Raw genomic sequence first — 15,702 nt, forward strand, 5'->3', positions numbered from 1 at the left:
CGCTTCCGGAACTGTCAGAGGAGCAAGTGCGCAGCCCACGCAAAGGGCTTTACCTGTCCGGTCACTGAATGGGGCTCTCGTGAATCGAACAGGATCTTATGCGGACTTAAGGGTCCCATTTCCACTACTGGGTCGATTCAACTTTTCGCCGCCGTCGTCAAGCGCGCGTGTCTCCTGAAAGCCTCCGGGGCTCTGCCCCATCCACGTAATACGCTGCCAGCGCCACCAAGAGATATACTGTGTCCTTACACCATTATCGGCCATCTTTACCCTCGCGAACAGACTGGGCGAAAAAAGAAAAAGCCGAAGGCGCCTTGGCCGCGCTCAACTTCGGAAACAGGCGAGCAGACCCCGCCGCCTGGCCCAGGAGGCACCGGCACACCTTTTCAAGTCGCCAGCTTCGCCGGAGGCTGCAGATACGCTGATCCTACGGGCAACCCGGCTCCAAACAAAAAAAAAGAAAACAAACACGGCGCCGGACGGCGGGGGAGCTGTTGCTAGCGCGGGAGTAAAAGTTTCAATTTCACCCGAGCGCACGCATTTCGAACCGGAGACTGGCGAACCGGCTTCTCGAACCGCGGAATGCGCGCCGCCGGCGCCCACCGGCTAAGCAGATCACGAACGCCATTTTTGAGTCTTTGAAGTGGTGCGGCGCTTCTCGCTGTCACGATGCCGGAGATCTCTACGAGGGAAGCGCCAAGTTCGGGAGCTGGAGGGGGGGGGGGGGGGGGGGGGCAACAGAAAAAGGAGAGAAAAGAAAGATGAAGCCGAGGAACGGAGTGGTCGAGTTTTCTCTCTTCTGGGCTCCTTTCAGTGGAAAGATCGAAACGTAATGCGGCAGCACGTGCGTGTGTAGTGAATTGGAGTGCAAGCGCGACCCTTGCACGAATTCTGGCGAAAATTTTCGCCGCCCTGGGCGCCGCTTCCCGGAGGCCGCTGCTCGATGTTTGGGCGTTTTTCTATTCACGCGGCCCAACCGTTTCCGCGTCTGTACGATGTGTAGTGGGGGGGCGCTCCTATAGGAAACGCAATTTTTACTTATTCGAGCGTCTCCAGCTAGCGAATCTGCCGCGGAAAAAAAAAAGAAGAAAATAAAGAGAACGTGCGGCCCATCAGTTTGGAGAGATGTTGCGATTCCGAGACGGGAAGGTAGAAAAGGGGCTCTATACCCTTGAAAAGAAATCACCTTTTCCTTCGATTGACGATTTCGCCTTTCTTTCCCCGGTCACGACACGTTCTGTCTGGAGCAAGCGCCGGTTTATTCTTGTGTATACTTCGCCGACCCTGCAGACACTGGAAATTCTCAGTTTGGATGCGCCGTCACTTCGGAAAGTCTGTTTGAAAACATTGGACGAAAAAAAATAATGTGGCTTCCGGATTCTACGTGTAACTTTGTGCTGTAAAAGACCAAGCGAATGGCCCGGGATAGGGCACACAGGTGACTCCTGATTCCTCACGCCACATGCACTCGCAAATTCAAAGTACGTTCGCAGCTACAAAGTCAGTGGAGAGTTTTGGCTGTGGCAGGGGCACGCCCCGCCACTCCCTGCTATATAGCGCGTGAGCAGAAAGCATACGTTAACCTGGTGCACTTCCATACGCTGATACGTCTCCGCTATGCTAAAACTCTCTAGTGGTAGGTTTCGCAGGCGATGTACGGGCCGAACACGAGTATAGTGAAAATTCCACGGTATAGTGAAAATTCCACGCTAGTAAAGAGGCAGAGGTAGAATGTTTACTTTCGACGCCAAAAAGAACCTGTTCCCGAAAACGTTCACTTCTGACACTGCACTCCTCCGACGAACTTTTGGAACCCGGGAGTATAATCTTGCTGCTCCATGCCGTCAGATCTTCCGCTCAAGCGGATTTAGCTCGATCGAAATTTAGGAGCGATCAAGTAAACTGGTGTGAAGGAAATGCGATAGCACTTTTCTTTCATTCTCCATTTCATTCCAATTCTGAATTCATTGCCTTTCACTCACCGATCTACTCCAATTCTGATTCTATTCAAATTCCGATTCTATTCGAATTCTGTTCTATTCCAGGTCTGATTCTGCTCGTATTCCATTTCTATTCGTAATCGCTCCTTTTATTCATTTTTACGGAGTCATTCTTACTCACTTTCATTTTCGCTGAGTCATTCTTATTCCGGCGTCTCCCTCCTGTCTCCTGCCAGTGGAGAGGGGAGCTGCCTCCCACTCCACCTGCCACCTGCCAACCGTAGCAGGTAGCAGATGGAGAAAGGGTAATCGCCCTAAAAACCACCTGCCACAGTTGGTGGGTGCAGGCCTCACACATGCACCGACGCCGGACAGTTTTCGCCTTCATGACCCTTCTAATTCTTTCACATCAAACGGTTGGTCGTCAGAAGGCATCAGAGACTACATACAAAAATAGCGTTAAAGGTTTAACAATATTCGAATGTAAGTCCACGAGGAATGCGCTTCAGATATATTTCAGTCGTCATTTTTTTTTTATGCACCGCGTTCTGCAGGGGGTGATTCGCATACAACAGAAACAGGCCATGCACTTTTTAATGCAAAAGCATTACTTGAGTATGTCGGCGAGGTCGTGTCCGCAAAATGTGTCGGCAGCCGTTGTGTCGTTCTCAGAACAGTTAGGATCAAACGAATGATTGTAATCGATAGAGAATGATGTGAGGTTGATGTGCGACAAAATTTGGTGTCGATAGGTTGATTAGTTGATTAATTAGAGCCAAAAAAGTCGAAAAGCCGCCGAAATAGCGTGGACGTCGATATAGTCAGTGGATGGGAAAACAACCGTGGACGACAGAATAGTGGAAAATAGGCAAAAAGGACTGCAAAGAAAGTTTGACATGGATTGAAATGTGTTTGATGAGTGATAATTATTCAAGCAATAAAGTTTGGCATACAGTAATTAGTAAAATTAATTAGAAGCAAAAGTCTTTTGGACGGCTGAATAGGCTGGACAGGGATATAGTAGGTGGACGGGAAAGCAGCAATGGGCGCCAGATTCGAAAAACCAAAATGTGTCATTGAGCTGATAGGGGGATTTAATTACAGTTACTGTGCGAACCTTCTCCTGAAATCCACCTTAGAGGAAAAAGAGGAGCAAATAGAGGCGACAAGTTATCCTCAAAGCACATGCTTTCGCATTCCTCCACGTGAGGAGACTTAAGTGCCCTCAGAATTTTTCAGACAAACGACAAGAGGCTTCTTGTCCTATAGGAGCACTCGCGCAGTTGAGCGTTGAAAGCCTTGCTGATGACAATGAATGACGATTCAACTAGCTTGCGAATCTACCGACAACAGCTGCAAATGCCCCATTGACGGTACATTTTCGCGGTCATTTCAGCTCGTTTGAACAAGCCGCATGGGGTACGAGAGCGCTTCCGTAAAAGACACGAACCACGCGAAATATCATTTCCGGGGTGGTCACATAAACCTCTGCGTGGGCCTCGTCCAGACACTGAAGGCATTCCTTCTGCGCAGGTCCTCTCCGAGCAACTACAACGACGTCAAGCTGAAGCTGCTGCAGGAAGGCGGCCTGGAGTTCCGCGACGCCGACATGCTGTACCCGGGCGACCCGTCGGCGCAGGTTGTGTCGTACGCGGCGGGGCCTCTGCAGCCGCTGCCTCCGCACGAGGACGTCTACGGCTCCACCCAGCTGGGGGCCATCATGGACCTCCAGCAGCAACCGCAGCCGCAGCATGTGCAGGCCGCGCAGGTCCAGGACCACGAGCCCAAGAAGAAGAGTGAGTGTCGCCCTCCTCGCCGTCAGTGGCGGCGTGTGTGCGCAGGGATTGTGCACGCTAGCGAGCATAAAGAGCGGGCGCACGTGTATACCCGCTGCTGGCACGCGCTGCACGCTTCTCGTCTTTATAGTCCAATTGACGACTTCAGCTGGCAGTCGCTGTCAGGCCAGTAATAGCAGCTTGGGAATGTCCCTCAGCAGTTAAGTTTTTGTAGCTGTATCTTTCCGGTACACATCAATGGGTTGAAACTGGCCCAGCACCAAGTTTTACTATTGTAGGCTAACGAAAAGGGTTGAAGTAAATAGGGGACAGCGCAGCGTCCTCTATTTAAAGTGTGTTAGGGAACAAACGGGATATAATGATATCCTATGGCTAGGGTCAAGAAGAAGAAATGGTCATGGCCAGGGCATCTAATGCGAAATGGAGATAACGGGTGGTCGGTTAGGGAGTGCAGTGAATTTAGAGGGAAGGAAAGCGGGGCAGGGGATGGCAGTGAGTCATGTGGATGGATGAGATTGAGAAATTTGCTGCTGACTTGCAGCCGACTCTGGACAGGGATAATTGGAGACCAATGAGATAGTGAGCCCTTTGTCCTGCAGTTGACAAACAGCCGGGCTGCCGACGTTGTTGACAATGAGTGCGACGACTGACGACAAGGACGATGGTGACAAGTCAGAGGAAACGTTACATCCACTGCGGAGTACGGCGATTTGAAGTTAGCCAAAGAGACGAGGTGATAAGGATTTCAATTAGCCCGTACCCTACTTCGTCTGCAGTGGTTATCATTAAGGTATAGAGACGGTTGCGGTGCGACGTGCTGCGGGAGTGGGTTAGGAGCTCAGGTGTATGCTGAGATGACGCTGCAACCTTACTATACAAACGTCTTGCCGCTGCAGTGGCCGCAACGTTCGTCTAGAACAGGCGCCCTTCGCAATTGTGTCTGGCGAAATCTTGCGCACACGCCGTGTTGAGAATGATGACAGTGCATGATGATATGAAAGATAAATTCGTTTTTATAGTATTGGCTTCAGCGATTGTATACTCAGTGCTTTGGTACCCTGTACGCGATTTGAAACTTCGCTTCGAAACCGCTGTAGCAAGAGGGCGCTTATTCATCCATTGCGAAGCAAATCTAGCTGTGTTCTTGCAAAAAGTGTGCACGCATGCGACAGACCCCGCTGCGCTGGAAGTGCATACATGCACTGATCGACGCTTGCCTTGTGTTGTCGGGGCGTGCAACTCCTGGGGAGCTCGCCGGCATTATTTCGTGGATGCACCTTATGGAATGCGGCACGCTTGTGGAAGTTACCCGAAGAGCCCCTCGGCAAAACCGTAAATCGTTAACAATAAATGAAGACTGGACAAACGCTCTCCGCACTGCCAGCCGTATACACTCCGACGTTGCAGCTTCGGCAACCTTCACAGAGCAGGCGTATATGCAGACTGACCGAATTATTCATAACCTGCGAAGAACCTTCAGATGACTTAACTGAGAAGTGAGAGTCGTGAGTTTTATTTGTCCCGAGGTCGATTAGACACGCGCAAAAAAAGAAGAAAAAAATCAGTCGCTTTATATAGCTCGTTGTAAACCAGGAAGCGCAAACTACCGGACGAGGGACAGAGTAAGGGACACAAAAAAAGGTTCACGAGCGCTCAATTTGCAGCGGGCAAATTTTTGTGTCCCTTACTCTGTCCCTCGTCCGGTATTTTGCGCTTCCTGGTTTACAACATGCATCCCCAACTAGCCCGGTAGCTTGCTCTCCTGAATTATATAGCTCGCTTCTTTGGAACGAGTGTTTGAACCGAAGTTCGACATTATTCTTTGTTATATCCCTGGTCGGTGATGCCGTCGAGACGGCCGTGAGGCGGGACCGTGTCCCCGAAATGAGTAGCCCGAACTCGCCCTGCACGACACCAGTGCGGACGCAGGCGACGCAAGGCGGCGACGTTCCGCGTGCGGCGCTGTCGCAGGCGAAGCTCCGGCTGCGGGGGAATTCACGCACGGTTGGACAGCAGCGCATCTTTGTAGTACACGCCAGGAGCGGCCGCCGCCAAGCATGCCACATTGCGCAGTGGGCTAGAACCGACCGTTTTCACGCTCGCTAACCGTAACGCCGTGTCTCTCAGCGTCATTTTTTTTTCCCCGCTTTATTATTATTTCTTGCAAGACTCAACCATCATTTCATCCCTAAACGGATCCTTTTCACGTCGTCGCGATGTCGTTGGTTTCTTCTTTTTTATTCATTTCTCCTTTCCTTCTCACGGAAAAGAAGCCCCGGCTCCCATTTGCGTATGCAAAGACGGTCTCCGTGATATGACCCGAACAAGGCATCAAGCCAGACGAGACCCGAGGGAACACCGCCTCGTGGGCTTGGCTAACAGAGAGCGGACTCGCTCTTATAAGAGCGGGATGACTGGTTTCTATGCCGCTCCGACATTACGAGCATGCCCGCTCTATGTCTTTGTCGGAAACCGCCGGTTGTTATTGTTATTATTTTTTTTTTTTGGTAGCTCTTCTAACCTTCGTCAGCAGGGAGCTCCGGCCTACAGTTTGATTCGTGTGATAACGCTGGCAGATGTGTTCATGGTGTACGGTGGTTCTTATAAAGTGGTCTTTCTCGGATCGCGTAGTGTGGCGGAACGTGACGACATTATCATCATTCGTGACGTCACTTAATTCGCACTCGAATCTTTTGGGCGAAGTCTATTTCTCGGATAATTGTCTGCTGCCATGTTGCAGCACGGGACACCTAGCTTTGTGGCCCTCAAAAAAATTGCGCAAAACACAGCGTACCGGTACAGGCATATGCGATCAGTACGAAATGTCGCAACTGGCTCGCGCTTTAGAACGAAATTTCTCCTTACATGGCTAGAGAGAGCAGAGCGAAAGGGCGAGGACACGCACAGAAGCTAACGGGACCTCCATATCGATTGCAAAAAAAAAAAAAGGTGACATTCTCAGCGTTGGCCCTAGTGTAAAACTGCTAGAAATAAAATTGAAAAAAAAAATCCGTCTCATGATTCGGAAGTTTTTTATTATTATTTCTTTGTGATCGGTTGCCTTCTAATAATACGTTCCCTTTCATTATACTGGTACTTGCGCTTATCTCGCCCAACGCGCACAGCGCGATGCGCCAGTTCGCATAGCCCCTGAGTCCTTATGTCAACGACAACGCACGACCGAGCAAGTTTATGGCCCTTGAGGCTGGAATACGAAACCGCGCAGCACTTGACGGAGCGGGCGATCGAGGTTCATCGGGCTCGGGTATTGTGCGCTGACGGAGGGCTGTCCATGGATCTCCCTGACCTGAATACCGTGCCACTTGAACGCTTTCCGCCAATACTTCCGGAAAGTCGTCCACCATCGATTGGCGCCGCGGCGTTGGCACAAAGAAACGAACGCGGAGTTTTCTGCGTTCTGCGGAGGAGAGAGAGAAAGAAAAAAAAAGAATAGACAGGTGCCCCTTCGACAGAAAAAGATATCGACAATAAAACAAACAAAAAAAAGGCTAGCTGAAAGACGGGCCGTTACCCGTGATCCCCGCTGCCTTTCTCTCGAGTACTTTATGCCCACTCGCCCGTTTTAGTGTTTTGCTGAAATCACAGTTTTACGGCCTCTGTTCTCGAGACAGCAAGCAGCTCGTTGAGAGCAAAGCTCCCCGCGCTTTGGCACAGACGACGTCGCCGTTAAGAGCTCGCATTTGGCCCCGAGTCGTCTCGGCTGCGGAGGAAAGTTGGAGAGGCTGCTCCGGAGGGGATGGAGAGGGAGCGCACGCATCTATTCGAAAAACAGCGAAAATGATCCCGAGAAAACTTGGTGGCGGTGTCCTCTACACGGCAGCGCTGAGAAAGCTGGCGGACAGGCGGCAAAGGCGCATGAGAATCACCCCAGGCAAAAAAATAAATAAATAAATAAAAATAAATAATCGTAGTTATGGTCGCTTTAAAAAAAAAAGTGCACAGATGTCCGAGCGCCTTTCCCGCAGTAGACGCCAATGCCCGCCATTTCTGAGGCAACACAGGCGAGCGGAGGCAGATTGACGACCGAATGTCTGGCAAGCTATAGATTAAGTTTTTCCGAGTTATCTACGCCTCTATACCGCCACTCATGACTTATTTAATTCAGCGGTGCGGTCAGTGGCATGTTCAGATCCAATGCCCTTTGGACGCAGTACTGTATTTGTAGCTCATTAAATTTGACTAATCGTGGAGGAAGGGAAAACTGCATAGTTCGCACACTCTTTGCTGGTACAAGTTCATAACGTAAAGAGCTCCGACGGTGCCTGCCCCGCCGCCTGTACGTACCCCTAGGCTATTTTGGCCACTGTAGAGATATGCTCACCGCCGCGCAAACTTGGGTGAAATTTCTCCGGCCAATGCGCCCAGTTGAAGCTTCAAAGGACAAACTTTAGCCGCGTTTCGTGCGTTCGGCAGGAAGCGGATAATGCCAGAACAGATCTCGGAGGTTCGCGAAGAGGGCAAGGGCAGCAAGCGCTACAGCAAGGACAAGACGCGTACGCCCATCACGCGTCTCGGAGGCGTCCGCAAGATGGCTCGCGAGCCTCCATGTGCAGCTTTGCCTGATGAAGGGTGAAATGGGTGCCGAGGTACGCTCGAAAACACGTTGCAATGACACGGGAAAGCTGGAAGCGCGCTCGTGCCCCTCAGAGGCAACACACACGGTCGGAAAGTACCGAGGCTAAAAGATAGAAAGGGTAGAAAAAAAAAAAAGTCAAGACAGCTGTCGAGTACAGGACAGGTTGGTACAGTTCGGCTTGGTTCCGAGCTCGACCATTTTCTTGTCTGGGAAACGCGAAACACGGCGGGAATGACCGTCTGCAGGCGCTCGTCTTTCCTACTTTCATCCAGAGTTGCGCATGGAGGCGAAGAAAACTATCAGAAAAGAAAAAAAAAGACCCTCAAAGAGCATACGAGTCTCGCACCGCTTTGCGATGCGGAATAAACCTCCTGCCCGTTCCCTTTTTAGCGTTACGCACGCACCTGACGCAAGAAAGTTGCATTCTGTTGCCAATGCCACCGCAGTGATTTCTCGCATCGCGCGCACGCTATGCTCGCTGTCTGTGCTCGGGTCGTGACTTCTTTTCTCTCTTTCAAGAGTATTCGATCCCCAACGCACTCGCTGCTTTGTTTCTGTTTGGCGGGAACTTTAAACACCCCCACCACCCGCCTCTTTTCCTTTCCACCGGCGCTGCACGAACAGGTGCTTGTGCACACGAGACTGGCGCGATTCAAATCTGTTATCAAACTGCTGGCCCCCTCAGCGCACTCTCGAGTTTCGCGGGCCCGCAGCAGCGATTCGTGTGGCGGCGGTAGCGCGCGAAACTTCATCCGCGCAGAGAGACAGCTGTCTCTCAAGAAGTGGACCCACCGGTGCCAGAAAGGACCCCCTTCCTCGCCGAGAGCGCGCAGGCCGGCGGGAGCCCCCGGGGGAGAACTCTCGCAAGATCGCGAGCACGCGGGCCGACTCGTCTTTCGCCGATCGGAGGAAGGCCTGCAAGCAGTACGCACCGTGCGGCGGCACGACGCCGTTCCTAGCAGCGGCCGTTAAATGCCGGGTCCCAGCGGGATGACAGGCGCAAAAATCGTAGCGGCGATTTCGCTCCCCGAGGCAGCCCCGGAGCGCCCCGAAGCAGTCGCCGGAGGGTCAGCGACATCGGGCCACGGTGGCGTCCGCGCAGGGCCTCCATTAGAGCGCGCTCCCTCGCCGCCGCCGCCGCTATAACAACAGGTGTTCCGGCTCGGCCCGAGCGCGCGCGGCGGAAGCCGGGGGAGGATGGCCGATTGAAAGGAAGGGCGCTCGCTTGATTCCCCGCGCGAACCTTTTACTCCTTGAGGCCTGCAATTCGGCAGCGCGTCACACTCCTGACAGTGCGTGAGAAAGTTTATTTTGATAGGGGAATGGCCGTGGCGGGGGGCTGCCCGCTCTCCGTCCGCTGCCGGCGGCGCGGGGGGCGGCGTTTTAATAAGCGCTTCCCGCCGCAGGGGCTTGCCGTACTCTTTAGAGATGGCCCTTCCGGGCAGCGCGGGCGGCCGGTCGCACGGCTGCGGGTCTGCTTCGGCGGCAGAAACGCACAAATGCTAGGGTGCGCCGCTGGGAGCTGCGCGTGCACTCGGGGCTCCGGGTGAAGGCGATGTCACGCCGCTCTCTCCGCACAGGGACCTCCAGCATACCGCGCGGCAAAAAAACTCGCAAAGTGAGCGACAAGCGGCTTCCGAGGGCGGAGCGTGCGCGTACGGGCGCCAGAACACTTTCGGCGTAAACACACGCACCATTTCAACGACGATGCGGGCGTCACGATCGTGGGCAGACCTCGACCTTGCAGCAGTTGGGCGCGTCACGAGCGCAATGCGGAAATACGATTCGTCAGGGTCTTTTTCAGTTGCAGCCAACACTGCCAGCAGGTATACGGCAGGTACCTTTGTGTATCGAAGGCGCTAACCGGAAACTAACCGCCGGGTTTAACCCTGGATGCGCAGGTTATTCTTAGTTTTGCCCTCTCTGTTAAGGACTTCGGGGGTATCATCGGGTAATAACCACCTTATGGCAGCTGCTATAAGGTATACGAGCCTTATCCGCCGTTGCTTCTCTTTGACCCTGTCTACATCACCGGCGAGTTTCGCCGTGAACCTAAGCGGTTATCTTGGCTACTACCATTACAGCCGTTCCTGTCTGCTATTCAACTCACGTCGCGGGAGGCAGAACTGCGCTTTTTCTACGTCAGTTGAGTTTTGTGTCAGGTGATGGTAAAATACGAGACAGGCGTTCTAGGAGAAGGCTCGTTTTGTTTTATTGAACAATCATAGCATAAAAGTCTGTTACTGCTTCGATGTTTTAATGCAAAGGCACCATCGTTTCTGTTTGCTTTTCGCAATGATAATAATATAGTAAAACACTGTAGCATTTTATTGTCTTTATTTCAGTTTCCATTTTTCTCAGCACAACTCAGTCCTCTTGATGGGTGGCAGAACTAAGGACGCACAGTGATGATACACAAGCCGCACAGTCGCTTAAATATCGATGTTATCACCAATCATAATCCCTGCGCTCCTTCAAGCGCTGATGCCATTTCTGCACTGACTTAATCTTTTTTTTAGGTTTATATGATTTCAACCTTAATAAGCGACTACTGATACGAGCTTGTCCAATGAAGTACTCAGTGTGGGAGGTGGAATTTTCGGAAGAATATAGGCGCAGGTGAATTGATCATGATTTTGCTTTGTTATTTTAGTTTAGAAAGCCCTGCGAGCATGTTGTAAACCCCTAATAAAATTCAACGACCTCGTAGAAAGGCTTTAAAAAGAAGCGAGCAGGAAGGAAGCGATAAAACAAAGGTCTTCAAAGAGGTATAAGGAGCCCTGAACTGCGATTCACTTTTCAGAATCACTTGTGCGGCTGCTGCTCGTCATGTTCGCAAAACAGAAGCGCAAGACATCCTGGTTCCCACCTTCCCGCAACCTACGAGCCAGTACACACACCGCTCAACTCGAGAGATGAGCGTCTTTGGCGCCTGCTTCGGATACGACCCAAATTCCGTTATCTGCGCCATCGCCAAGAGCTCGCGAGGCAGGCGCATCAAAGGGTCTCGGCCGAGCAAATGGCACGTCAAACACGCCTGCCTTCAGCCGCGAAGCCCCGACTCGACGACTCTTTGATTTTGCCGCGCAGTCAGGCACGAAAACACGCATCGCCGCGAGTCCCGATTCTCGCTGCCCGCCGCACACACGGACACGTAGAGTCGGTCCATCAGCGCACCGCGTCGACGCCGCTGTCACAATTGCACGCAGTGCCGGGGGCCGTCGCGCGAGCCTCGAGGTGGGCGGGGAACAAACAGGGAGCGCGGGGACGCCCAGGTCCTTCAACCTGGAGCAGCCGAGGGCCAAACGACGACAGCCTTATCTCGGGCACCGAAAATTGGCGGGGGTGTCCGGAGGAGGGTTGGGTGCACAGCTGCTGCCCGGACAACAGCGGCGGCGCGGGCGGAGAGGGTATACAACAGCAGTCCTCTGCTGGTTGTAATGGGCGCCGGCGGAGACAGAACGGCGGAGGAAGCGAATCACGGGGAACGGGGGAAGGATGAGAACGAAAAAAAAAAGAAGCAGAGCAGACGAATTTTCCCCGCCGATTGTTCTTTTCGGGGCGCACGCTGCCAGCGTTGTGCGTGTATTTGTGTGTGTGTGTGTTACATGCGCTACACAGGCAGCGTGCCGAGCTTCCGTTCTGAAACAAACGCTGCAAGATGCTGCCCCCCCCCCCCCTCCCTCCTCGCGCGCCAGTAGCCCTCGGGGGATAGTATTAAAGTGAATCAGAATGGAAGCCAGGTAGCTGCGCCCAGCGGAAAAGACGAACGAGAGAGGAGGGTGGGGGTGCGCAGACTTACTCCATTAAAGGCCATTACGTGAATGAGCCCATACTCCGAGCTGGAGTGTACGTGGATGCGTACCCGCTTCTCAACTTCGCCTTGTTGCGCCTTCTCTGCCCAAACAGGAGCGCCCGGCTTAGAGAACGCAGTCGGTGAGCGTGCGACGAAAACAACGGAAGAGGGTGACGCCAGAGCACGCCCAGATAGAAAGGGATAGAAAAAAGGCAGCGTAGTACGCGTGAAATCCATTCGAGAGAGCGCTTACCGCTCGCCCACATGGACCCGGAGGAAAGGGATGTGCGCTGCTGAGTGCGCGTGCTCACACATCTCTGGCTTCCGGAGTTTAGCGCATTCCGTTGGCGCCGCGTGCTTCGCCCCTTGGATACCGTCTGCACCGATCGAATTTCACTCGCGCTTGAACCGCAACAGTTGCCGCATTCTGCCTATGTGTGCGCCTGGTACCTCGGAAACATTCCGGTCCGTGCACTTGACGCCTTTGCAATTCGCAACATTCGCCTTTTAGTCTGAGCTTCGGAGCCTCGTTCTAGCCACCGAGTCCTCTCGACTTCGCAAAAATTTCTGCGTTTGTGGAAAAGATAAAAATTCGTAAGCAGCATCAACGCCGCTAAATAATTTTTTTTTGTTTAATACGCCCTCTGTTCGCTTGGGCTACTTTCGAACACGGCCAAGCGGCACCCCCCGTAGCTCCAAGAAGACCCTCTCCGAATTGCTTCGCCGATTCGTGCCTTATGGCACGCGAGTGCAAATCTCAGTGCTCCTGGCCGCTGGCGCCGCGGGATCCTCGTCTCGCCGTCCACGGCGTCTGCGGGCGCGCGCTGAATCGCATTACAAGCGAAGCGCGCGAGGTAGCTCGGCTGCTGCCAGAGAAATAAAACAAGCAAGATGGGCGAGCAAACAAACGGCCAGGCAGCCTGGCCCGCGCTGCTGCTGTCAGCGGGGACCGGGGCGTCCTCATTATACCCCCAAAGTGCGTAAGGCTCGGCGGCTGTTAACCCTTCTCGGGAGAGACGCTAGCGCGGCGCGTAAGTTACGTACGCCGGGGGCCGTTTCCGCCCTCGTCCGGCTGCCGCTTCTGCTGCCGCCGCGAGGAGCGCGCCAGCGTCAGCCCCGCTTTGACGGATGGCCGCCCGGTGACAAATTTACGTCCCCCGCAAGCGGACAGCGACGCTGCTGGTTGCCGCCTGCCTCTCCCGCCGACTAGACACCGTGGGATCTCCTGACGTGCGAGCATCGTCTCCGGAGAGCCTTAGCAACCCGCCGCCTCGCGACGTTCGCATGCAGCTACGCAGAAGCAGATGCGAAAACAAGCCCCCGAAACCGCCGAGATGCAAGACCGTGCGGACAGCAAACAAAAATGCGCAGGCGAAAAAGAAGGCGGGAAGGGGCGGCAGAACGAAGAGTTGCGGGCACGCGCGTTATTATTTCTCGTTTGTTTGCCGAGGAGGAGGCCTGTTCGTTTCCATCAGCGCGCTGCCACGCACTCCGGAAGCGGAGCTGTCGCCAATCGAGGCACCTGTAGAGAGCTTCCGCTTATTGTGCGCGCTTTGCGCGTTCGCTGCCGGCTCCTCGTGGAAGACGGGCCGTGTGCGCGCGCGTACGCAGCTCGAGCGCTTGCGTTGTCCCGGCGACAGAAAAACAAGGGCAGCAGCTAGAGCAACCTCAGCCTTGGCCGTACACCCGGGTTCTCTGCGGATCGCCTCGTACCAGGCCTAGCGTCACAGCCGGGCCAAATCACCCGGAAAACGCTTCCAGAGTGCTGTGAGAAACGTCTCAGCTCTCCGAAAAGCTTGCGTTTCAATAGTTATCGTTTAGGCTATACCGTTTGGTTGTTTGCACAGGGGCGGATTTATGAGTCAATCTTGGAGGCCGCGGTTGAGGAGGAGGAGGTGAGGGGTCCATTTTAACCATGTATGTCTTTTTTCTCGAAAAAAATGGGGTTCAGCCTGGTTATCCTATGTAAAATTTCTCGCTTGGGGGAAGGGTTGGGGGAGCCATTGCTCGCCCCCCGCCCCCCATAAATCTTCCCCTGCTTATTCATCCCTGTTACGACCTAGTGATGCGTACGCTCGAAGCCCTGCGATCTCATAGCGACGCGCTGAAAGCCGCCAAAAACTTAATCCAGTGACGCTATGCAATCGGCAAGGCGTACCCCTGTTTTTAGCCACGTTGCTTCCACTACTGGAGACTCGGCCAGGGTTGTTTAGGTACAGCATTAGTATAGTCGCGTAAGTCTGAAGGCCTGTGGGGTGGCGTTTCTTCGCCATTCTCGAGGCTTTCTTGCATTTCGTGACCAATCTGCTGAGCGTCACACCCACCCCCTTGTTTCGTACAACCAGTGGCGTAGCCAGAAATTTTGTTCGGGAGGGTGGGGGGGGGGGGGGGGGGGGCTCATGTTGCAGCGCGGCCTCCCCATAGAATTTGGGGAAGTATCAAACGCAATAATAATAACTGCATTGTCATTGCCATGACAATGCCATTGTGTATTAGATAACGCTACGCACTGTCTAGACAAGTGAAATGTGTATTTTTTAAAATAAATTAACGTATTCGTATGTCTCAAAAATCGTGGCAGACATGATTAAAAAACACAAAACTGAGCAGGGGACAAGAAACAGGAGAGAAGGAAACAGGACGAGCTCGTCCTGCTTGCTGCTCTTATGTGTCTTGTCCCTTGCTCGGTTTTATGTCTGGCAGTCATGTCATACCAACTATCCCCTTGTCGTTCACTCGTGGCAGACAACTGACACCAATGCTTCCATGTTTTTGCTTATTATTGAGTAAAGAAAGTAAGTGTTAAGTAAAGAAAGGTGGCAAAATCCAGAATGACGTCTCGCGCCGCTGGTTGTTTTGGTCAGCGGTGCGTGACAGTTCGAAAAAATTTAGGGGGGGGGGGGGGGCTGAAGCTTCATAAGCCCCCCCCCCCCCCCCCCCCACCCCTCCCCTGGCTACGCCCCTGCTTGCAACCGTCTGTCAGTGGTCCGATAAAACCGGCGACGCACTGCCACGACGAGAAAACACAAAATATATACATGTATTCCATCGCCTAAAAAAAAATCTATAGCGTCTCCTGATTGGAAGTTTATGATTTATTTTGAACTAAGCATGCGGGATTTGCTGACCTTTACTGCGCCAAAAAAGACGAGCGTTATCAATGAGTTGTCTTCAAGCAAGCTTGCACGTTTCCTTCTCCCCCCTCCTCCCGTTTTTTTTTTTTTGCTGGTAAAAAAGCAGTAGCGGTGCAATTCAGACTCCGCAAACGCGTGAGCACTCGTGGCAATTCTGACCAGTCATCATTAATAGAATCCCCAGCAGATGCCTTCAATGCAAAGGCACCCCTACCGTGAGAGACGTCTACAAAAAAATGCTGCTTTAAATGGCGTTTCAGCTGCGCGATTTCTGTACACAATCAGGAGAACGAAAGCAAGGCGTTTTCCAATGACATAACCGGGCTTCCTTCAACGGCGGCATAAGCCAGACTGCACGTAAGTCCAGAGAGAAAAAGAGGGAAAGGAAGCAAAAATGGAGCGAGCGGAGACAATTTAGGCAGGACCATGGCACTGCTAC

At 53.0% G+C, this 15,702-nt stretch overlaps 1 protein-coding gene across 1 annotated transcript in view; it reads left to right on the plus strand.

Annotated features, from left to right (window-relative positions):
• The window catches only part of LOC144114797 (uncharacterized), a gene marked incomplete in the record, with an annotated part of 203,632 nt that overhangs the window by 39,021 nt on the left and 148,909 nt on the right, over positions 1-15,702 (plus strand). The window contains 1 exon segment of the mRNA XM_077648759.1: positions 3,474-3,736. Coding sequence (XP_077504885.1) covers positions 3,474-3,736 — 263 coding nt within the window.

This window comes from Amblyomma americanum, chromosome 1 (genome assembly GCF_052857255.1).
Source record: "Amblyomma americanum isolate KBUSLIRL-KWMA chromosome 1, ASM5285725v1, whole genome shotgun sequence".
Classification (NCBI taxonomy): domain Eukaryota; kingdom Metazoa; phylum Arthropoda; class Arachnida; order Ixodida; family Ixodidae; genus Amblyomma; species Amblyomma americanum.